The 25,430-nt window shown below is 42.4% G+C and overlaps 1 protein-coding gene across 1 annotated transcript in view; it reads left to right on the forward strand.

Moving 5' to 3' along the window:
• PPP1R16B (protein phosphatase 1 regulatory subunit 16B) overlaps positions 1–25,430 on the forward strand; it is a 151,965-nt gene that overhangs the window by 119,058 nt on the left and 7,477 nt on the right. The window contains exons 4-10 of the mRNA XM_020990809.2: positions 1,722–1,867; positions 7,608–7,711; positions 9,530–9,654; positions 17,590–17,715; positions 19,631–19,706; positions 20,860–20,989; positions 21,096–21,264. Coding sequence (XP_020846468.1) covers positions 1,722–1,867; positions 7,608–7,711; positions 9,530–9,654; positions 17,590–17,715; positions 19,631–19,706; positions 20,860–20,989; positions 21,096–21,264 — 876 coding nt within the window. The remainder of the gene's footprint in view (positions 1–1,721; positions 1,868–7,607; positions 7,712–9,529; positions 9,655–17,589; positions 17,716–19,630; positions 19,707–20,859; positions 20,990–21,095; positions 21,265–25,430) is intronic.

A 25,430-nucleotide genomic window follows, 5' to 3' on the forward strand; every position in this document is an offset into this window, starting at 1 on the left:
TTGCCTCCCAGGAACCCTAACCCAATGCCGACCCACAGCCCTGGGGATACTATTCAGCACGAGGGGGGGACAATGGTCCTTTCCAGCTCTAGGTCATGAACCTTGTTCTCAATCTTAAATTCTTCTCTTCAAGGCCCAGCTCAGTGGAAAGAGCACTGGGCCTGAAATCAGGAAGACCTGAGTTCAAATCCAGAAGGCCTCAGATTCTTAATAGCTGTGCGATCCTGGACGAGTCACTTCAACTTTGTCTGCCTTGGTTTCTTCCACTGTAAAATAGGGATAATCATAGCACCTCCTTCCCAGGGTTGCAGTGGATCAAATGAGGCAATCTTTGTAAAAAGCTTAGCATGGTGACTGGCACATAGTAGGTTCTTAATAAATCCTTGTTTCTTTCCTTCCCTCCAGGAGCCATCTCTAACTGCTCCCCCCAATTGCAGTGACTTCTCCCTCTAGACGCCTCTTTTGTACCCACCACACTCTACCTTCGTTATACTTAGCTATGTTAATGTCCTGTTCCCCTGATTGGATTGTAAGGTTTTTGAGGGTGAATGACTATACCATTTCCATCTTTATATCCCCCAAATGCCAAAGTTTACACATGGCTTGTGCTTAATAAATGTTTGTTTTGGGGCAACTTGGTGGCACAGTGGATAAAGCGATGGGTCTGGTGTCAAGAAGACTCCTCTTCCTGAATTCAAATCTGGCCCCAGATGTTTACTAGCTCTGTGACCCTGTGCAAGTCATTTAACCCTGTTTTAACCTTAAGCCTCAGTTTCCTCATCTGTAAAGTGAGCTGAAGAAAGAAGTGGCTAACAACTCCAGTATCTTTGCCAATAAAACCCCAAATGGGGTCTTGAAGAGTTAGACATGACTGAAATGAACAACAACAAAATGTTTGTTTCATTGAATTGAATTTGATAATTGACTCTGAAAGACTTTTTTAAAAACTTCCTAGACTCAGAGGAATGAGACTGTAATGGTTAGTTTCCAGATCTTAAGGACAGGGGGATGAAGGATCAGGGAGGCCTTCCTAACAAGCTTCTCATTCTTGCCTTGGCCCTGGGACTCTGTTGAGCAGTAGTGACCCTTTGGACAGAATAATATTTAGAGCTGGCAGGGATGATAGACATCTCTTCTAGACCCCTCATTTTACAAATGGAGAAACTGAGGTGGAGGAAGGACTTGCCTAAGGTTGCATAGGTTGCAAATGGCCAAGCCAGAATAAGAATCTAGGTCCTCTGACATCAAACCGCATATTCTTGCTGCTGTGCTGCCCTTGGTCTGATCCAGGCAAATGCTGGATGCAATGGAGAACAAAAGTGAGGGGCAGCTGGGATGTCATAGTAGGAATATCAGATCTGGAACCAGTGGGCCTGGGTTCAAATCCTGGTTCTGCTACTCAGTACCAGTAAAGCCGTGAGGAAGTCACTCTGGTAATAATAGCAGATATCTCTATTATGCTATAAAGCCTTCAAACTGCTTTATATTGTCTCTCATTTGAACTTAACTTCCTGGAGCTCATTTTCTTCCCCTGCAGAGTTGGGGGAAGGGGGATGGGAGGGGGCATTGCAGAATCTCATGTCTAAGGTTTCTTCTAGCTCTAAAACCTCTAAGTTGTAATTTGGTGATTTCTGGGACCCTGTGGTTTCTGCCTTGGTCTCCCCTCAGCCTGACTCTCTCTCTCCTTGTGCTTCTGTGTCTTTCACCCTCCTTCCCTAAAGTGCTGCATAGACAACTTTGAAGAGATAGTCAAGCTTCTGCTGAGCCACGGGGCCAATGTCAATGCCAAGGACAATGAGCTGTGGACACCCCTGCATGCTGCTGCCACCTGTGGCCACATCAACCTGGTGAAAATCCTCATTCAATAGTAGGTGGCTCCTTTCTCTCTGTCTGATGCCTTTTGGGTGTTTTCTTTCCTCCAGAGGCATGTGACAATGACCTCTTGGGCTATGAATGGGTAGGAGGGTTGGAGTGGAGGGGGCAAAGGGATTGGCAGCTCCACTGCTCCCGTTTTCTGGGAATGGGAGGAAGCTGGATTGTATCACTGCCAGGCGGATGCTGTTGTGTGTTTTGACTGGGAGCTGACCTACATTCTTCCTGCAGGAAGCCCTGGCCAGGACAGTGCTGGCACTCTAGTAGCTCAAGCTCATGGTAACTGGGAGATCAAGAGAAAGAATAATTAGCACCCTGGAGAGAAAGCTTGCTTTTTATGAAGATTTAGAAGACATAGGTTTGAACTGTAGCTCTGTTACTTGCTTATTGTATGAACTTGGCCAGGTCTGGGGCTCTCTGGACCTCAGTTTTCTGCCTTCATAAAGTGACGAGGTTGAGCTTGTTAACCTCTTAGGTCAGCTCTAAATATAGATCTGTGATCTTCTAACTCCATGACTAAATGACATTTGAGGTCCTGTCCAGCTCGAACATTCTGTGATTCTGATGGAATGATACAATAAGAAAGCAGGCTTTGAGCCATTTTTTACCTTCTCACCTGAGATAATCAAGTTTAGTGGTTGTAAAGTAATGTTGAGTCTCAGAAGAAAGGTGTTATGTGTGCCTGGGGGTGTGGTTTAGTGTTTCTGTTTTTGGTCTTGTAGTTTGCAGACTCCAGAGATTTAGGGTAGAGTGTTTTTATAGCAACAACAGACTGTCTTGTTGAAGGCATTGATCATTCCTTGCCCATTTTTAGTGATGCCCAGTATAATACCCCTAGCAGCAACATTGACAGTGAGATTTTTTTTTTTAAACTGGACAGCAGCAGGCACCCCAGTATACTATGCATAAGCTAATGAATATGAACTTCACCTGTGAGCCAGGCAGACCTTGTATGTGCAATTATTGTTTTGGGGCCTCTTCTGAAGGGTTTGGTGTCATCCCTTTTGGAGTTTCATCCATTGAAAGGCTTGTATTATGTTCTGAAACAGACAAAAAAGAAAGAGCCCCAGATTTGGAGCCCTGTTTTTGAGTTCCAGCTGCCATCTGTGTGACCTTGAGCAAGTCACTTCCCTCTCTTGGCCTTCAGTTTCCTTAATTGTTAAATGAAAGAACTAATAAGTCCTTGCTGCTGAAGCTGTGAATTAGTTCAGCTGTTCTGGGAAACAATTTGGACTTAAGCAAGAAAACTTGCTAAGCCATTCATACCCTATGATCCAGCAATCCCAGTGTTGGATTTATGCTTCAAGGACATCATGACAGAAAGGTCTCATGTGTAAAAATGTTCACAGCAATAGTGATTGCAATAAGAAAAAGCTGCAAACAACCTATGTGCTCAGCTATTGGAGCTGACCAAACTGTGGTAGATAAATGCAATTGAGTATTACTGCACCATAAGGAAAAATAATGATGAAGAATTCAAAGAAATATGGAGAAACATGTATGGACTGATGTAGAATGAAGTAAACAGGACCGACCAGAAGAATAATATACACAATGACTGAAATCATAGAAATGGAGATGGCACCAAGAAGCAACAAAATTTAGGTTGAATATGAAGTCCAGTGTTGATAACAAATTACTGAAGTTAAAACATGCCCTTCCTTTCTGTTACCAAATAGTAAATTGCAGAAATGAGTGATATGGTCAGTCAAAATTACTTTATTAGGCAGTTTTGTTTAGCTTTTTATAGGAAGATGCTATGGGACAGGATATTTTTTTAAATTGGGAAGTGACTATAAGCTCCTTGAGGGCAGGGATTGTCTTTTACTTCTTTTAGCATCTCTAGCACTTAACACAGTGCCTGGCACATAGTAGCCGCTTAATACACTGATTGACTTAATATACTGATTGACCAATGTATCAAAATAAAATGGACTAATACAAATTGTATCTAATGAGGGGGTTGGATTTGATGACTTCCAAGGTCCTTTTCAGATCTAAAATCTTATTTTCCTATGAAACTCTAAGCAGCAGAATACTGAGCTTCTGCAGCTTGTGTGTCCCAACATTCGTGACTCATCCTCCTCACCCCCTGTTATTTTTCCTAAGACAAACTTGTGGAATCATTGGAAGTGGATGGATGTTCCACCAGCACTGGAGTGATTTAGAGTGGTTATCCCAGAGAAGTTTTGTAGTCATTATGCAGAGATTTAAGTTTCATAACCACAATCAGCAGCTTGGTGAAAAGTATTGCTACTAGTATTACAGAACTGCACTATTACATCTTGGTACTCATATGTTTATCTCATACAGTATGGTGTAACAGAAAAAAAAAAGTAGGGGGAGTGGTTTGGACTTGGAGTAAGGAGACCTGATTTTCATCCCTAATCTGTAGCTTACTAGTTCCACAGCCATGATCAAGTCCCTTCATTCTCCATGATTCGGGTTTTTCATTTGTAAAATAGACATAATAATACAGTACTTGTACTGTCTATCTCACAGGGCTTGGCAGTAAAAGTGCTTTGTAAATTTTAAAGCACTTATGGAAATGTGAGTTATCTTAGATAATGACACTGTACCTTGTTTGTGGAAGTCAGTGCCTCTTGGCTAACCCATATTTGACATTTATAATTGTCGAAGTCGAGGTCACTCAAGTCTTGTCACTATAGGTCAAAGGATACAATATAAATACAGTCCATGACACATAATCTTGCTAGCAGTATCAGAAGAAGCAAGGAAATACTTTCTCCTAAGTATCTTCAGATGCTTTTAGACCCTGCTGGGAAGGATGATATTTTTAGATTCAAGTGTGCAGATTTTGTGAGCAAAGTGTTATTTAAACTACCCCAGGATGTCCAGAAACTGCCCAGGAACTGTCCATGGTAGACTGTTTTCTTTCCTCTTGCTAATGCCTTGGATTCCTTAGGATGCAGTTAGAATAACACCTTCTGAACACTTCTCCAAAGCTCCACAAGAATTAATTTTCAAAAATGTACACAAATGCAAGAGATTATGGTGGAGGTGGTGATGTGTCTTATATGTGCTCAATTATTTACAAGTTGTGTCCTCCACTGGAGTATATGCTCTTTGAGGTCAGGGCCTATTTTTGCTTATTTTCTTATTCCCAGGGTTTAGCAGAGTTATCTATCACATAGTAAATAAAATAAAAATTCTTATTGGTTGGTAGATTTTTATGCTCATGTTACTTAAAGGATTCATGATTTCTTTTATGTGAATGATTTCTCTATTCAATCAATCAACAAGCCTTAATTAAGTGCATACTACATACCAGATACTATGATAGGCACTGGTGATGCAAATAAAAAAAGAGAAACAATCCTATTTTCAAGGAGCTTATGTTATGATGGAGGATGCAACTTTTCTGCATACCTTGATATTCTTCGTGAATTGCTATAGTTGAAAAAATTAATCTCTTGGTAGCTAACCTTTTGGTGATGTTCTATGAAACTGACTACATTTTTTTTCTGATGGTTGGTGTGTGACCCACTACCAGACTCATACTTAAAACTTGTCCAGCTCCATAGGCCCTTCCAGAACTTGGACTGTAATGGTAGGGTCTTTAAGAACCCTAATCCCCTTCATGTCAAAATGAGGCATCAAAGGAGAATGGGTATAGTGGAGGATCTTCCTGTTACAGATTGAAAAATGACACAGTCTGTCAGGGCTGAAAAAAATAGTGTCCAAGATGGGCACATGGTGTGAACTCCATGCTGCTTTTTAACCAGAAGATGTTTGGAAGTACTAACCTGAGAAGGTGCTCACAGTCAATTGAGAAGTAGAATCTAGAATCCAAAGCTTTCATGAGGGATGTGGAGAAACAGCCAGAACTTGACCTCATGTCCTTTGGAGCTGCAACTCTACACTTCAGCTTGGCCAGCATGCAGAATCCCAGTGCCAGAAGGACCTGTCAGCCCAGAGAAGCATAACCTTTGAGTTGCTGCAGGCACTTAACAGCAGGATGAGCAAAAAATGGGGCAGATGTCACATAGACAAGAGGATGATGAATGGTTCCAGCATACACTTGAGCAGGGTGGATCTATTCTCACATGCACCTGTCATAAGGCCTGAATGGACCTGGATGTGTGTGTGTGTGTGTGTGTGTGTGTGTGTGCATGTGTGTGTGCGTGTGCATGTGCACACATCTGTGTACAGGAGCTATGGCTACCTGCAAATCAGCTGTTGAACCTGATCCATCCATTCAAGTTGTGTCATCTGTGCTGTCAGATTAACCTTTCTCAAACATCACTTTTTCAGAGTAATCTTTATTGATGCCTTTTGTTTTTCAATGCTATCATTTTCTGTATAGATCCTGTCCCCTTTCCACTCCTTTGTAACAAAGAAAAACAATTAAGCAAGAGCAGTGACTGTATCTAACAATGGGTGCCATGTTCTGCTCTGCCCAGGGGAGGGAGGCATGTTTCCTTGTCTCTTCTCCAAAGCCATTATTGATTTTTTAATTACTCAGTATTCAGCTTTCTTTGGGTGATCTTGTCATTTACGTTGTAGCAGTCCTTGCATATTTTGTCAGCTATCCTTTGACCCAGGTTCTTTGGTGGTCATCTCATGCACACAAAATTTAGAGTTGGGAGTGGCCTTAGATATTATCTAATGTGAACCTCTCATTTTTAGATGAGGTAACTGAGGCCCAGAGAAAGGAGATACTTTGCTTAATGTCACACAAGGAGCCAAGCAGAAGAGCTGGGATTTGACTTGAGGTCTTCTGACTCCACATCTAATGTTTATTCTGCCGTACCACATTTTGGTCCAAATTCTTTAGCTCTTCCAACTTGACACCATCACACATCTTCAACCTTATCTCCTACTGTTCCCCACCATTGCAATCAGGCAACCTATTTCTTCCATAGCCTAGTTGTACATTAGTGCCATAACTAGGACATAGAGAGCAAGGATTTGTCTCAGAGCCCTAAAACTTAGAGGACACCAATTGTACCATCCCTGAGTATATTTCCTCCCCCTGGTGGCTGTACCTCTGGAACCCAAGCCACTTCCCACTTTTCCTGAGCAAGATGGAAATCTGATGATGCTCCAAAAAAGTGCTTCCTTCACAGCCCATGTAATCACATCCCCTATGAACTGTTGCACCCCCAGCCAACCCTTCTGCACCCCTAACCTTGAACTCAAACATAAAAGTTCTTAGTTACTTATAATCGTGAGTACATAGATGTTTCACTGAGGAGTGGTAGGCTGGAGGGTTGCCTGCCCAGGGGAGGTGTTGGAGACAATTAAACTATTGGTCTGCATGCACTTAATGGAATAAAGGAAGAATCTAGTGGAGAGCTTGATCTCTACCCATTTCTATATTTGGTGCTAGTAACCAAATCTATGAGATATTAGAGTCACTAGGCCCAGTCAAGCACTGTAAAAATCATCTCAGAGACATATAAAGATCTAAGAATAATGATAACCTTTAAAGAGGATGCCTTAGCTTCATCTTGGCTATGGTGAGACCCTCAATCAGCCATAGCCATTTCCCAGGGGAGAAGAAAGGCTAGAGGGGAGAAAGCTGTCTACCATAGACAGTTCCTGGACAGCCTTCTGACAGCTTTTAAATGACCCACTCTTGTAGAATCTGCTTCCTTGAATCTGAAGTGGGGTGGGGGAAAATGAAGCAGAGGCATACTTAAAGGGAAGACTGAGCCTTTCCTCCATAGTTCCCAACATGCGGTCCTCATATAAAACTTTCTTTTTTACAGTGGGGCAGATTTGCTTGCAGTCAATTCAGATGGAAATATGCCCTATGACCTCTGTGAAGATGAACCGACCCTCGATGTGATTGAGACTTGCATGGCATATCAGGGTGAGGAATAGGGAGATGCTGAACTTTTTCTCAGCTCCCTTGTGTTAATTGGGGCAGGGGGTACAGGGTGGAGAGAAATGTGTGTAAAATAGTAGTTAAGACTAGAATGCATTGATCTCAAGGCCTGAAGGAAGCACCAGTCTACTTCTGATCTCAAATGTGACTATATTTGTGTCCATATCTGTGTGTGTGTGTGTGTATCCACACACACACACATATGCATATATACACACATACATACACACACACACACATATGCACATGGGGAGGGAGATTCCTTAAGGTGAAAAATAGTGTTTATATGCCAAGAATTATAAACCAAATTGATGAAGATCATAGAACTAGGAAACTTGGATTCTAATCCCACTTGGCTCTTTCAATGACACTATAGGACTCTGAACAAACAACCTAAGTTTTCTAAGCCTCTATTTTCTCATATGTAAAGTGAGGATAATAATCTCTGTGCTGTCTACTTCTCAGGGCTGTTGTCAGTCTAGGAGACTGATAAAAGGTATGAAAATACTATGAAAAGTGAGCTCAAGGCATTGTTAGCTTAGATATTCACAAATCAGTGTTCATAATACCCATGACAAGATAAGAATCTAGGCTGTTGGGGTTTCTTATTTGTTCTCCTACTAGGTTGATTTGGTTTAGGAATCAAATGACATAGCCAGGATATACCTGATTTGCTCTTTAAAAAATTTTTAACCAACCCCAAATATGATAAGCTTGGCCACTTAGAAAAATAAAACAGCACAAGAGAATTATGCATAAGATTGCAAATCTATATTACGCATAAGTTGCTTTTCTTTTTGTATATATTGTTAGTTCCAACATGTTCTTTTCAAAGCTAACCTGATTGTCTGTGTTTCCTACTGACCATCCTTGTGTTCTCTTCTATGCATTTTAAATGCTTAAATGATCTTTTCTTATTTTCTTCTTTCTTTTCATTTTGGTAACCCTATTGTTAGCCCCTTGTTCCCCTCTAAAGTCCCATGCCCAACTGAAAGAAAGAAAAAAAAACCCTTGTGTCAAATATGGGTGAAGAAGCAAAATAGGTCCTCATATTGGTCATATCCAAAAATGTATGTCTCATTCTGCAATCTGAGTTCATCACCCCTCTGACAGGAGATGGGCAGAATTCTTCATTACTGATCCTCTGGCATCACGGTTGGTCATTGAATCAAAGTTCTTAATAATTTCAGAATTGTTCATTTTTGTAATGTTGTGATTGTATAAATTGTTCTTTTATTTCTAGTCACTTCATTCTGCAAAATTTCATACAAGTTTTTTCCAAGATCTCTGAAATTGTCCTTTTCATTATTTTTACAGTGCAATAATAGTCTATTACATTCATATGCCATAGTTTGTTCAGTCATTCCCCACTAGATGTGCACCCATTAGTTTCTGGTTCTTTGCCACCACAAAAAGATCTGCTACAAATATTTATATATATGGATCTTCTCTCTCTCTCTCTCTCTCTCTCTCTCTCTCTCTCTCTCTCTCTCTCTCTCTCTCTCTCTCTCTCTCTTTCTCTCTCTCTCTCTCTCTCTCCCTCTGTCGACCTAGTAGTGGTATCATTGAGTTAAAAGGTAGAGACAGCTTAGTGACTTTTGGGGCATAGTTCTAAATTGCTTTCCAGAATAGCAGGACCAATTCATAGCTCCACCAACATTGAATTAGTGTACCTGTGCCCCTCTAGCCCCTCCAACAATTGTCATTTTCCTTTTTTGTCTTTTTTTTTTTTTACTAATCTGATGGGTATGAGGTAGAATCTGGGAACATTTTTTAATATGTGTTGTTGATTTGCTCTCTCAGGCATTACCCAAGAGAAAATCAATGAGATGCGGGCGGCTCCTGAACAACAGATGATCACCGACATCCACTGTATGATTGCAGCAGGTCAGGACCTGGACTGGACTGATGCTCAAGGAGCCACTCTGGTGAGCAGATTTGTCTCAGCCCAAGCTGGAGCCCCATCTGTCTCTTCTAGTGGCAGTCCTGGCATAGGGCCATCAGGATGCTGAAAACCACACCCATGCCAGTCCTGATGGCTGGTGCTAGGGCCATGCATAACAGGAGCATTTTGTAACGTGAGATGAACCCTACACAGATACAAAGCATTTTACAAGCCCTGCCATCAGCAGGGAGGCCAAAAACAATCTGAGGTTGTGTGACTTTGGGTTAAATTATGGATTCATGGAATATTGCATCTGGAAGAGATTTCTGAGTTCTTCTAGTCCAGTTTCCTCATGTTATAGATAAGGGAAGCTGGGGCCCAGAGAGGGGATATAACATAACTGAAGTCACACAGCTAATTAATTAGTGGCAAAGCTGCATCTAGACCCAAGGCTTTCTGACTCCTGCAATGGTTTTCATTCCACAATAGCATCCTGCTTCTCACTGAACTATGCTTCAGTTTCCTTATGGGTCTGAATGAGAATCTCAATATGGGGATGAGCCTTGGTAAGGTCATGCCCTCTCTTTGTGCATCAGTCTCCTCATCTGTAAGATGAGAGGGTTGGATTCTCTTCCAGTTATAAATCCTGTTATTATCTTCCTTTCCTTCACAGGGAAAGTGTGAAGGTCAGGTAAGATAATTGAAATGAAAGTACTTTGAAAGGTCTGATACCCAGGCAGGGAGGCTGTTGGCACTGTGGGGCAGTCTCTGCCCACATAGGAGAATTACCAGTCACACTGGGCTTTGTACTGTTTGCTGGCATTTGAGTGTGTAGAAGCCCTTTTTCTTTGAGCTCACAGGGAATGCCAGCCCAAACCACCACAGCATCTCCTCCCACAGTGTGAACTATTCAGTCAGCTATCCTGGCTCATCTCAGCAACTAACATGAAAGCATGAAGCTGTTGGGTGAGAGACATGCTGAATCAACAAACAACAAATACTTATTAAACATTCTTACGTGTGAGATGCTAAGCTGGGTCCTGAATGAATGAATGAAAAAAGCATTTACTAAGCCCCAAGTACTGTGCTTTGTCTTTGGATGCAAATAGAAAATTGAGACAGCCCCTCCTCTGAAAGGGCTTGTACTAACTGGGGGAGACAATACAAGAGGGTTCAGATGAAAAGGGCCAAGAGTCCTTGAGTGTCTAGCAGCAGTGTGAATGGCAGGTCCAGGAGTCCTTAGGATATATCAGCAGCAGGTCAGATGGCAATGCTCAGCAGTCTGGAGGGAATAGAAGCAAAGTAGAGAATGAGGACTCAGTGACAAGGCAGATGGTAAGCTTGGAGATCCTCCATCTGACTGAAAAGAATGTAGTTATCCAAATGGTGTGAGCAGCCATGTCTGCTCCACAGGTTGGAGCCTTGCCCGCCACCATTCATAAGGGGTGAGTGGTCCTCAGGTGCTGGGTGGAAAAGGGATTCTGGGCTTCCTTGCACAGATATGGGACGGGGGTGGGGAGGTAGTCAGTGTCCAACCGGGAAGGGGAATAGGGCATTGACAGGAGAGAAGAGCACCCGATGGCACTTTCTCCACCAGGCTCTCCAGCATCTTAATGGGCTACAGGACAGGGAAACCCCTCCACCACCATCACTGCTGACAGGGTAAGGATCCAAAGATAGATATAGCACAAGCTCTGTCCTTAAGATACTTCCAGTCTGTTGGGGGAAGTGGGAGGAGAAACGTGTCAAAATAGTTCATGTTTCAATATTCAAAAACTCCGTGATTTATCAATGCCACAAGGGTGAATTCCTCCTGGCCTTAGTAGAGAGTTCCATGAGTTTCTATTGGCCAAACATTCCGCCTAGTCAACTTAGTGATGACCTCTCTATGTTTAGCAAGGTTGTTGTTCAGATGACAGACATATCATCTGTTGCTAGGCTTACTATTGGAAGCTTTTTGGCCTTGGTAGGATTTTCCAGAACATGTGTTCTCCTGGCAGACCCTTAACTAGCTGCAACTGTGCCAGTGGAAAATACATTTGGGGGAGGGCAGGTGTGGCAGTGATAAAGACCTGCAAGTGCCATTGGATTTGGAGAGGAGTGGACCTTCCTCCGGAAAGACCAGCCATTGCTCCAGGGTTAGAGAAGGTGGAGCCAGGAGAAGGGCACCATAACATAAGGCCCTGCAGTGGTAACCCAGGGCTGGTTGTCCCATGCATTGCCGCAATTCAAAGAAAGCTATTAGGAATGGCTATCCTTCAGGGAGAAAATATATCTCCCCTCCCATGCAGATGTTGGCACCCTGAAACAAAGTTCCCTTTGCTTCATACTAGCTGGCCTTTGAGAGCCCAGGGTCTTCACAATGGAGCTTTCTAGGAGGACTATGATATAATTGTATTACAATGATATCTCTTCCCAGTAAAGGCATAGCAAAGACCCTGCCTTACATTCCTCTGTGCAGCCTGGCTCACCTTCCTGCTCAGTCCAGCCCACATCTCTTCTTAGCTCTTGCTCTGAGCAGAGCCAATAACAGAAGCCTTCATTCATTGCTTCTTCTAGTACCCACTGCTCCATTACGCAGTCCGGGATCTGATTCTTGCTACCTTCCCCCCTGCACCTTTTCTTGTCTCCTACTATCTGGCTCTGATTCCCAGTGATGAGTCACTTAGCTCTGGCTCTGACCTCTGCCATCTGGCCATTCATTGTCTGCAAACCTGACATCCCATGCTTGGGTTTCAATTCCTATGACCTGGTTCCTCTACTCCTGGGGCCTGAGAATTCTATTCTTGACTTTCACTGGGGTCTCTTATCTCCATTCACTAATAACTTGAGGCCAGTATTGCTTCACCCTACCACCTCTTCCTGGTATGTGTTCATGTCTACTGAGGAATTAGGATCATAGGATTTAAAGTTATGATATTGAGCTAATATAGATAATTTTACAGATAAGGAAACTGAGGAGTGAATTCCCAAGGTTACATAAGGATTAAGTTGCAGAGCTGGGATTTGAACTCAGGTCCTCTGATTCCAAATCCAGTGCCCTTTTCCATATACCATGGTACCTCCTGGCCAGCTCCTTGGAACATTTCCTACTTGTCCATCAATTCATCCCTCTTCCAAATTCTCAAACACTATACCCAGCCTGTGCCCCTCGAATCTATTTCTGACTACGCCCTTTGTTTTTTGTTTTGTTTTGTTTTGTTTTGTTTTTATCTTTTGGCTAGGCAATGGGGTTAAGTGACTTGCCCTGGGTCACACAGCTAGTATGTGTAATGTGTCTGAGGCCGGATTTGAACTCAGGTCCTCCTGAATCCAGGGCCGGTGCTCTATCCACTGCGCCATCTAGCTGCCCCGTGACTATGCCCTTTGGCCCAGTTCAGACCTCAGATGTGGCACCTGGCCTACCTTCCTGGACCTCATAGTCTAGCCCACTTCTTCTGACTTGCCTGGACCTCATGGTCTGGCCCACTTCCTGACTTGTCTGGTATTATATACACTCTACGTTCTCAATGAATGTAGCTAAGTGGGTCCCTTCCCCAGACTGAACCTTGATGTCTGCCAACTTCATTGGTTTACCTTGGCCCCATTCCCCATTCCATACCCTTGGGTCTTAGTTAAGGTCCCCACATTGATTATCATAGAACCTGCCACAGTCTGAAACCTGGTGTTGACCCCAGATCCAGCATTCTTATGGCATTTTGTTGTTCATCCTTGGTTTTCAAAGAGGACCAATGACATCAAGGGGTGATTCTTGACTTGCACAGGAATTGGATTCCGGTGAGGCAGAGTTGTGTAGTGGTCAGCTTACTCTCCCTGAGGTATCTGAAGTCTAATGGCAAGACAAAAGTCAAGATGACTGGTGATGTCCCAGGATGCAGTGGATGACCTTGGCATTTTTGATGCTTGACCAAGCTCTAAGTGTTCCATAGCACCTGTTTTATCTGGCTTCAGGGCAAGTCTTCATATGTGGTGGTATTGGTATTGGTGTTTGGGGTATTGGAATTTTATTGGCATGTTCAGTGGAACTTGGTTCTAGAATCAGCTAAGTTAACTCATAGATTATTTCTTTCAAAGGAAATAAAGGACTTTAGGTCACCTTGTGGCAGGATCCACTATGCACTCAATGGCCCATTATCTTCGACACTCTGGCTTGATTGTCAGCTTTCTGAGCCAGGACCCTCTCTGACAAGGGCATGCAAACTCCACCCTTCCCCACAAATTTACACATTTCATTCTCCTCTATCTAATGTAGCCTTTCTGTAGTACAAGTTCATGCAATGGATATTTAGATTCTAAAAGGCTGAGTGTGTGATAAACAATGTCTGTTACATGTGGGCTTCTGAGAATAACAGTGATTGGTATTTCTTTTTTTTTCCAATATGAATTTATTTATTTTTAGTTTTCAATATTCACTTCCACAAGTTTTTGAGTTCCAAATTTCTCACCCCTCCCCCCAACCCAAGATGGCATGCATTCTGAATACCCCTTCCCCTGGTCTGCCTTCTCTTCTATCTCTCCTCCCTCCCTTCTCTTATCCCCTTCCCCTTCTATTTTCCTGTAGAGCAGGATAGACTTCTGTACCCCATTTGTGATTGGTATTTCTATAGCACTTTTCATGTATATCTCATTTCATCATCATAACAACCTTATGTGCTATTGTTATTCCCATTCTACAGAAGAGGAAACTGAGGCTCCAAGAAATTGTGTGTTGCCAAGGGTTACACAGCTATTAAGTATCTAAGCCAGAATTTGAACCCAGCCCTTCCTGACTCTTAAGTCCAGTGCTCTATCCACTGTACCACAGTACCCTTGTACTCACATTGCTGAGATCCCTGAAATTCATATTCACAAAATCAAATAATCTCAGTGGGGTATTAGAAGGCATCTATTCCAATCCCTCTTTATCATCCCCAACAAGTAGTCATCTGCCTAAAGACCTCCAATGTTGGAGGCCTTATATCCACCTTTTGGATAGTTAACTTCATATTAAAAATTCCCACCCCCAAACTCCCATTCCTGCCTGAAGTCAGGAAGAGTGGCTAGCTCACTAGAGATAACATGGTGTCAAGGATGGGGCATGGGTTATGGAAGGAGTTTAGCACTATTCATTAGAGATGCCTAGTAGTTGTTCAGTACATGGGATACAAATTATAGGGATGATTATAAAAGCCAAGTCAGCAGTGCTCCAGACAAGTGATTTTGGTAAGACTGTCAGGAGGGTGCATAGTTCAGAGATGTCAGCATTTAAGGGTAGGAACACTGAATGAGAACCAAGTGTGTGTTGTCAGAGAAAGATCAGGAAGAGACTAGGACCCTGGACAGCTCTTGCTGGGCTCTGTTTCAGCCCTGACAATGGGCTTTTTACCAAACCACAAGTTTTTTTTTCTTTAATGTCTTTAGCATTATTTTTGAGAGAAAGTGTGGCATAGTGGCTAGAGGGCTGGCCTTGGAATCAGGAAGACCTGGGTTCAAATATGGCTTATGATAGAAGTTAGAAGTTATTTTCTAACCATAGCTGGACCCATAGTGGCTGTGTGACCTGCAAATCATTTAACCACTTAGAGCCTTAGGGGACTCTCTAAGGCCATAAGTTGCAGAATAATTACTCATTTACATTGGCATAAAGAGTTTCCTTGCTTCCAGAGTAGGGCAGCCCCTTGTGTTGGTGAAATCATTGATTCAGACTAAAAAAATTGTTTTATGTTAGTAATATTGAATTCATGAGAGAAGTGGTTTCATTATCATTGGCATCATGCCAAGCTTATCCTTATTAGATGCCTATTATGTGCAAGGCACTGTGATGCTAGGAATACAAAGATAGGTCGTCAACCTCTTCATCTCTGGTGGCCTTCATTTTCATTCCACTTTAGCCATATCCCAGGACAGCTACATCTTCTACCTCATCATCCCTCAGATCTTGGTCTCAGAGGACAAAACTAGAACCAGTGGATGAAGTTGAAGAGAGGCAGATTTATGCTGATATAATGAAAATCTTGAGATCTGTTAGAGCTAAGTGGAATGAATTGTTTCATAAGGTGCTAAGTTCCCCATCACTATAAATCTTCAAGGGAATTTGAAGGTCACTTGTTGGATGTTGTAAAGGGAATGCCTACTTAGGTACTGATTGGAGTCGGTAACCTCTGAGGTCCCTTCCAACTCTGAGATACTATGATCTGCAATCTTGAGCTGAGCTCCAGGTCTCTCTGAGAACAGCATCCTTAACTTCTGTCTCTTTTACTACTCTACACCACCAAGCTGTTTCTTTATCCTTTTCATGAGACCTATTTCTTCCCACATGCCTACCTACTGAATCTAGACCTCATGTTGAGTCATCTTAAAGTGCTCTTCTTTATTGTTGTTGTTCAGTCATGCCCAACTCTTCATGACCCTGCTTGGAATTTTCTTGGCAAAGATACTGGAGTGATTGTCCATTTCCTTCTCTAGCTCATTTTATAGATGAGAAAACTGAGGCAACCAGGGATAAGTGACTTGCTCAGGGTCACATAGCCAGTAAGTGTCTGAGCCTGGATTTAAACTCAGTAACATGAGTCTTCCTGATTCCAGGCATGGCACTCTATCCACTGCCCCACCTAGCTGCCCTCACGCTTACTTAGATGACTGTAAAGTTCAATTCAACAAGCATTTATTAATTGCCTACTTATGAGAAAAGGCAATATAGTATGGTCAATAAAGCACTGGCCTTAAAGCCGAGAAGACCTAGGTTCAAATCCTGCCTCTCACATTACTGCTGTGTGACACTGGACAAATCACCTAACCCATCAGTGGTATAGGAACCTCTCTAAGACTACAAGTTGCTGAGGTGTTAGAGGGAGTTTCCTCACTTGGGAGTTCCCTGTGCCTATGAAATCACAGGTTCCATCCCTATCTCTTTGTGTGAGGCCCTTGGGATACAAAGATAATAATGAAAAAAACAGTCTCTGCCTTGGGGGAGTTTGTAACGGATACATAACACAGATGGGGAAAAGATTAGAAATGGAGACTAAGTAGGAGGCATTCACAGTAGTCCAGACAAGAGGTGATTAAGGCCTAAACTGGGCTGATAGCCCTATATTGGTGGAGAGATATTGAGAGAGAAATGGCAAGACTTGGCGACTGATTACATATAGAGAAAAGCAGGAGAGAAGGAGAATGAAGAGTCAAGGATGACGCCAAGGTTGTAACTAGAAGGATGGTGGTTCCTTCAACAGTAATAGGAAAGGTTGGTGGAGAGGTGGGTTTTTGAGGAAAGGTAATGGATTTATTCCAGTTTGGATGTTGAGTTTGAGGTGCTGGTGGGACATCCAAGTGGAGCTGTCCAGCAGGGAACTGACATTATGGGACTGAGGATCAAAGAAGAGATTAAGAACACACACACACACACACACACACACACACACACACACATATGCACATATGGAAACAATTTGCATAATTGATAATAATTGAATCCGTGGGAGCTAATGAGATCATCAGGAGAGATGATGGAGACAGAGAATAGTATAGGGCTCTAGACAAAGTTTTGGGGACAACCAACGTCAGGGAATGGAAACTGATAATGATTCAGTAAAGGAAAATTTGGAAAATTAGGAAAAGAACCAAGGGAGAGTAATATCATGGAAGTCAAGGGAAGAGAGTATCCATCAGGAGGAGGGAGTTTTCAACAATGTCTAAAGCAGCAGAGAGGTCAAGAAGTTCCTTTCTAATTTTTCTCTGATTGCTGAAATCAGGGACCATTTCATAAATATCTCATATCACTGATTGCCGAACATGAGATTTGATAAATAAAAATCAAATTGTAAAAATTTACTAATTACCTCTTGTGTGCTAGGCATTGGGTATGCAGTTGGTGCTCAAAAGCATGTTGGCTTAATTCACCTTTTAAATGTGATGCCAGAGCACAGAACAAATTGCCTTATTTTGTGTTCCTTAAAGTGTTTCAAGACCCAATAACCCATAAATTTCTCTTCTTCTTCCTTAGCTGCACATTGCTGGGGCCAATGGATTCCTTCATGCAGCTGAGCTCCTTCTTGACCAGGGAGTACGAGTGGATGTCAAGGACTGGGATGGCTGGGAGCCTCTCCATGCAGCTGCCTTCTGGGGCCAGGTACATCCTCCAACCCTCTTGGCTGCATGATGGGAATGGGTAGCATCTCATGGCAGAGCTTTGGGGATCAGGGGTTTGCAAGGTTTTCCTGCCTGGAGTTGATGCCCATGCACTCCCAGACCTCTAGTAGTAACCAGCATGTATTACATATACCAAACATAACTGGCAGACTGACTTCCCCAAACACATCCCATACCCCACAGTGGCTATAAAGATCTGTAGGGCAACCTTCTCATTCCCACCCCTCATCCTGCATCCCCAAAATATGGGGACTCCTTCCCTGGTGACAGCCTTTCCCTCACTCTGGAGTTAGCACTCAGCACTTTAATAGAGTAACAGTTCTCACCCTCTTTGGTCTCAGGAGCCCTTTGTACTCTGAAAAATCATTGAAGCCTCCCCTGCCCCCACCTTTTGTTTTTGTGAGTTATATCTATTGATATTTACTATATTAAAAATTAAAACATCTTAGTATTATTATGAAAATATCTTTGACCTCAAGAATCCCCTGAAGGACATATTTATCACATTAAGGAAACTTAGTATTATTATGAAGATATGAAGATAGTTTTGACTGCAAGGATGCACTGAAGGAGTCTCAGAGAGCCCTATGGGCCCCCAGATCGCACTTTTAGAACTGTTGCTCTAGAACAACAGGGTCCAGAATAGTGTAGTGGGAAAAGCACTGGTTCTGGACTCAGAAGACCTGGTTTCAAATTCTGAGTCTATTACTTATTAGCTGTGGTACTAGATAAGTAATTTTACCTCTCTGGGCCTCAGTTTCTTCAAATGTAAAATGAAGATATTGACTTAAATTGAGGTGGCATGGTATAGTTGATAGAGCACTGGACTTGGAGTCAGAAAGACCAAATCCTTCCTCAGACCTTTACTAGCTGTGTGACCCTGCACAAGATACTTAACTTCCTTGTGCCTCAGTTTCCTCATCTGTAAAATAAGGAGGCTGGACTTGATGGTCTGTAAGTTCCCTTCTAGCTCTAAGTCTATATAGTTTCATGAAATTATCTCCAGCTTTTAGGATCCTTTGGCTTCTAAATTTTATGAATCTGGGCATCCTATTTTAAGAAAGATGCCAACCCCAGCTATAACAGAACTAATTCTGTTATAGATCCTAGTAATCCCTCTATTTGCATCTGCCCCGCTGAAGCTCCTTGGAGTCACCTAGGAAGTACCTATAAATCCCTAGAGTACCTGCCTTTCTTTGTTGGACTTTGGCTAGAATGGATCTGGTTACAAATAGTATAAAAGAATTTAGAGCTGGAAGGTAACTTACAGAGAATCTAGTCCAGCCTCCTCCAGGCCCAGACAATAATGACTTGACTTATGTTTACACAGGTAGCAATTAGAGCCAGAATTTGAACCCAGGTCCTCTGACTCCAAAAATGAGTCTTTCTACTACAAGAAGGCCATCTTGACTAGCTAATTTGAAGGTTTACATAAAGAATAACCTCCCTAGCCCTCACCTCCTACCCCTGACACTATCTGTCCTGGTGCCTGAAATTCTGCTATTAGTTTATTCCTTTGGATTAAGCAATGTGCCTTCCTTGACTCCTTGTTTAAAATGCATGTATCCCCAGGCAGAAAAGGGAGATAGGGGGCAGCTAGGTGGCACAGTGGATAGAGCACCAGCCCTGAAGTCAGGAGGACCTGAGTTCAAATCCGGCCTCAGACCAAACACTTGACACTTACTAGCTGTGTGACCCTGGGCAAGCCACTTAACCCCAATTGCCTAAAAACAAACAAACAAAAAGGGAGATAGGAAGTTTTCTTGAGGGGACAATCCCTGGTCACAGTGTCATTGTAAAGCTACCCTAGATCCCAGGTGCCCAGGATTTTGCCCCATAGCCCTCGGTCAAGCTTCTTGGAATTTAATGTCAACGGCTTTGTCTCACTGTTTCAGATGCAGATGGCGGAGCTGCTGGTGTCCCATGGAGCCAGTCTCAGTGCTCGGACATCCATGGATGAGATGCCAATAGGTCAGATTTTCTAGCTCTTCTCTTTCATTCTGCAATCATGTGGGCTCTTTTCCCCCCTCCTTTTAAACACTGCCAGTTCTGGAGGTTGCTGGTTTACTTCTCCTTCTCTATATCGTAGTAACAATAAAACTGAAATCATAAGATTTGGAACCAGAAGGGACCTTAAGGATTATTTAGTTCAATCCCCTCATTTTATAGATGGGGAACCTGGAAAGGCTAAGAAACTTAGGTCACACAAGTAACATTTTTGGGATTTGAACTCAGACTTTTCCGACTCCACAACTAATGTTCTTTCCATTACATCAAACTACCTCTAAAACAATGGTAGCTGACACTTCTATATCATTTATGGTTTACAAAACACTTTATATCTAAAGAAGGGAGGGAAAGAAGGAAAACAAAACATAACACAATTTATCTATATGATCTCATTTCATAACAACAGCTTATGAGGTAGGTATTATAAATATATAAAGAAGCTATGTGAGTTGCAAGGGTCACACAGCTAGGGTGGGAGAGCTAAGATTTGAATCAAGGTCTTATGCCTCTAAATCCAAGGTTCTTTCAATGGTACCTTCTTGCCTCTGGCTATTTATTGCTTTGGTCCTTTGCTTCCTATCACCACACACCTTTTAGACTTGAGTTCTTTTTTTTGTCCCAAGAAATGACACTAGCCTTCTTCCTTTTGTGCTGGTCAGTCATTTTTCAGTTATGTCTGACTCTTTGTGGCCCCATTTGGGATTTTCTTGGCAAAGATACTGGAGTGGTTTGTCATTTTCTTCTCCAGATCATTTTGCAGATGAGGGAAATGAGGCAAACAGGATTACGTGACTTGCCCAGGGTCACACTGCTAGGAAGTGTCTGAGGCTTGATTTGAACTCAGGAAGAAGTCTTTCTGACTCCAGGCCCAGCGCTCTATCCGCTGTGGCACCCTTCCTTTGTAACCCCTGACAAAGCTGGATGCCAGGCTTTTCTCTGCCTGCCCCTTTCCCTGAGAAGGTCAGGCTGCTGGTGCAGGAATTGATTCCGAGTCTGTGCTGGGTTGTCTGCCTCACCACTGTCATACCTTCCTTTCATCTGGGCAAATGGTTCTCAGCCCCCTGAAGACCATCCCTTGTGCCCAACCTGACTCTCCCTGGTTTTTCTGCTTTAGACCTATGTGAGGAGGAGGAGTTCAAGGTGTTGCTGTTGGAGCTGAAGCACAAACATGATGTGATCATGAAGTCCCAACTGAGACACAAGTCTTCACTGAGTCGGCGCACATCCAGTGCGGGGAGTCGAGGGTGAGTGGGGCCCTGATTAGGCACAGCCAGGGTGGTATATGGGGGTCCATGCCCATCATCCTGCCCCCTAGCATCTGAGGGTCAGAAACGTTCTCTCTCTCCTCAGGAAGGTGGTAAGGAGGGCAAGCCTGTCAGACAGGACCAACTTGTATCGGAAGGAATATGAAGAGGAAGCCATTGTGTGGCAGCAGAGGGCCTCAGCAGAGGAGCAGAGAAACTCCATCTACAACGGGGATGTCAGAGAGACCCGTTCTGATCAGGAGAACAAGGACCCGGTAAGGAGAACTGTCCTGGAGGCTTCAGGTTAGATGGGACCCTCGAAATTATACACTCTGAGCCCTCTCCCAGAGCAGAGATTCCCTCTAGTTCTATTCCTCATTGTTGTTTTTAACACTTCCAGTGGTGGGGAGCTTATTACCTCTTGACAACAATACCAGGGTTAGAGGGAGGGTTAGACTGTATTCTATTGAGAGAAAATCTAACTCCTTGTAACTTCCACCCAATGGTCCTGGTTCTTTCCCCTGTGGAAGAACTACTCAGAACAATTTGAATTCCTTTTCCTCAGTTCACTGCTCCCATGGTTTCTTTTCTAATTTCCTTTCAAAAGCTAATTGGTGTGGGTAAGAGATAGAAAGTAAGAGTTAAATGATGAAAGATGAAGGGTGAAAGATGGAGGGTGAAAATAGAAGATAAGGGTGAGAGTGAGGGATGGAGAATCGGGGTGAAAAGTGGATGATGGATATGGATGGTTTGTGAGGAATGGAAGGTGAGAGTGAGAGATGGAAAGAGGATAAAAAAGAGAATAAGGGGTAAGGTCATGAAGATGAAAGAGGAAAGAACAGGGCAAAGCATAGATGATTAGGGTTCTAGAAGGTAAAGGGGGAGGGGGAATAGAGAAAGTTAGAATGAGAGAGAGACAGTAATAGATGGATGGATAAATGAATGAATGAATAAGAAACCATTTATTAAGCACTTACTGTGAGTCAAGTACTAGGAATACAAATTGAAAAGGGAGACAATCCCTGCTGCACTCAGGGACCTTATAGCTTAACAGGGGTAAATGACACATAACATATATAGAGCAGTGGTGGCTAGGTGAGGGTATTTTGATCTGGGAAGACAAAGGGATGGGGAGTAGTACCATAGGGATTCAATTGACATACCCTTCCCAGAAGTTATGGAAATAATTTATTTGACTATTATTCCCAGAATAAGTGGTAAAAAGTGGGGAGAGGCAAGGCATATGGGCATGATGGCATGTCTAGAACAAGGCCTGGGTGTTGCATGATCAAGGGTCAAGGGATAGCTAGATATAGTGTTCCATGAAAAAAAATGGAGGGTAAAAATGAGAATGTGGGCCTAGACTTGAGGCTGATGAAGGCCTGGTTTGAGCTGCTTAGTAGGCGTGTATCAGCCTATGGTAAAAATGAAGGCATCTGAGACAGGCAGTGTAGAATAATGACTGCTTGTCTCAGATGGAAGATGGATTCCTTCCAACCCTGATTTCAGTGATCATTAGCTCCAGGATTTTGTTGGAGGAATTGGGAAGGGTGTAGGGGACAGGGAGTCTTCACAAGGCATAGGGATATGGTCATTCAGAGAGTCTGCATCGGTAGGATAATATAAACATGTAAAAACTAAGCACTGAGAAAGCAAATATGTCTCTGGGCTTTGGTTAGCCTGGTTAGTTTGGTAGGACACAGACCTCCACAGCAGCTTGAAAGAAAGGTATGCAAATGCAGGAGGACAGTGCCCCCTGCTGTCTACCCTACAGTATGGCTTCACTAGGTGCCGGGCCATTTTTTTAATCCATATGCTCTTCCCAAATTAATTTGTCCATGCAACACTTTGGACCTTGGAATACAAGGTGTCCTAAAAGTCTTGGTACCATTTAAGCTAGTTAAAGCTTATTTGGGATATCCTGTATATCAATGGAAAACAAATGTTTGTCTGTGGAGATTGAGGATAGGGAACAGTTCTGGGATAAAAAAAAAAAGGCTTCAGAGAATTTTGGACCAAAATAAAAGAAATTAAGGCCATTCTTCTTTGGTGAGGGAGGAAGCAATACGTAATAAGCATTTTTGGTATACAAAATTTCACATTTAATATCCTAGGAGGGAAAATATTGCTAGCATTGAAAATTTTCTTATAGCAATCCCAGTTCTCTCATTAGTTCTGTCTCACTGAGGTTGGGTGGAATACAGTTTGGAAAATGCTGCTATTTGTTGTTCCTGAAAGAGATATGTGTTAACCAGTTTTTAATTTTTTTATCATGGAACATCTGAGATTTTGTGGGCCTGAGCACTTCCCTCTGTCAATGTTAATGGCAATGTCTCCACATCCGTGTGTTCCCTTCGTTAGAAGATCTACTCTTAGACTAAACATTTTCAAATCGAATCTTTTTTTTTTCCCCTTTGGACTCAACCTGTGATTTCATTGACACAGGGGATTCCTCAGAGGAATGGACTCTACCAAAGCAGATCAGCATTTCATCTGTAATCTATGGTCCTAGAGAGTTGCCTGGGGCACTAAGAGGTTAAGTGAGTTGCACTAAGTCACACAGGCCAAATGTGTCAGAGGACACTTAAACCCAAGATTTCTGTTTTCCTGGCTTTCTACCTCTTATGCCAGGTCAAATCACATTTGACAAAAATGAGTAAGGTCGGGGCAGCTAGGTGGTACAGTAGATAGAGCTCTGGCCTTGGAGTCAAGAGGACCTGAGTTCAAATCTGGCCTCAGACACATGACACTTACTAGCTGCGAGACCCTGGGCAAGTCACTTAACACTGATTACCTCATCAAAAAAAAAAGAAATCAGTAAGGTCATAAGATCATAAATTTAGAGCTAGAAGAGACCTTAAGGATCATCTAATCCAAGGGTTCCCAAAGTATAGTCTGAGGATTCCTGGGGATCCCCAAGAGCCTTTCAAGTAGTCCTTGAGGTCAAAATTATTTTCGTTATAGTACTAAGAGTATGTTAAGATGATCCTCTCTTTTCCAACTACATATCTGTGTGAGGCCAGATTTTCTTTGTATACTTCAATCAAAATAACATTACAACCAATCGAATACAGAAGCATATTTAAGAATCTAGTTGTCTTCTAATAAGCCAGACATTAAAGAGATTTACAAAATATGAAAAACAATGCACCTTTTGTCACTAAACTTTTTTGTTTTGGAAAATTTGTTATTTTTTGTGAAAATATTTATGTTAACTTGCAATGGGGTTATTATTTTTAAATGAATAAATATTTATAAATATATAAGTTTGCATTTCTAATATGGTAAATATTGATAGCTATAGCCCACATAAATAAAAGTTATTTTTGAGGGTGTAAGGGTTCCTGAAACCAAAAACAAAATTGAAAATATTAACCCCTTAATAGTACCCCTAGTACAACCCCTTAATATCACATATGAAGAAACTGAGCCAGAGAGATCTTGTGATATGTACAACGTCACATGCTGGCAAAGTTGGAATCTGAGCCCAAGTCCTCCACTATCAATCCAGTGCCCATTCCACTAACCCACACAAGGAGTCTATTTCAGCCTGACCATCTGGCATTTCTTATTGTTTGTTAGTTTGTTCCGAGGTAACATTAGAGGAATTAACTGATTTCAACTAAATTTTAAATGAAACAAAAAGGTTTAATCACAAAATTTGGGAGCTGGGGGGAATTTTGTAGATCATCTGGTTCAATCCCCTCATCTTATTGATGAGGAAATTGAGGCCCAAACAAATCAAGTGATTTGCATTAGTATGTCAGGAAGTCAGGATTCAGACCCAGCTCTCTGGAATTCTGCTCTAGTATTCTTTCCACTTCGCCAACCCACAGTTTTAAATTTGATTTGTAGTTTAATTGCTGCCTTGAAACAAAATGACAATTGATAGCTGTTGAATGGGCAGGTCTTCTATCATTTTAATGAATTTTCAGTAGTTTCCATAATATTTGGTCTTCAGGTAGAAGTGACCAGATAAATAGCCCTGAGTGAGATCTGTAGTTCCTTTAATTGACTCAGGACCACTTGCTTTATAAAGAACTTGTGATTGGACAGTCTAACATAGGGAAAGCACAGCATGCTGGAAGTCAAAGGACCTGGGTGCAAATGTCGGCACTGCCATTTACTCTGTGACAGCTTCAGCAAATCATTTCCTCTCTCTGGGCCTCTGTTTTCTCTTCTTTAAGATAAAGGAGCTGGACTAGAGGAGTTCTGAGAGGCCTTCTAGCACCAGGTCCTGTGATGAATCAATTTACAAAGTGAAGAGTCCTTCTCTAAAGCACAGAATTGTCTCCTAATTTGGCTGTTTATTAAATTAGCTTTTGAATTGACTAAAACCTGAGGTGCTCACAGAGCTGGGCAATCACTCAGAACCTGAAGAACCACCTGGCTCTGTTCCCTGGGGAGCTTTGTGATTAGAGAGTTTTCCTACAGATATCCA

Source organism: Phascolarctos cinereus, unplaced genomic scaffold, assembly GCF_003287225.1.
Source record: "Phascolarctos cinereus isolate Bilbo 61053 unplaced genomic scaffold, phaCin_HiC Scaffold_2;HRSCAF=192, whole genome shotgun sequence".
In the NCBI taxonomy this organism is placed as follows: domain Eukaryota; kingdom Metazoa; phylum Chordata; class Mammalia; order Diprotodontia; family Phascolarctidae; genus Phascolarctos; species Phascolarctos cinereus.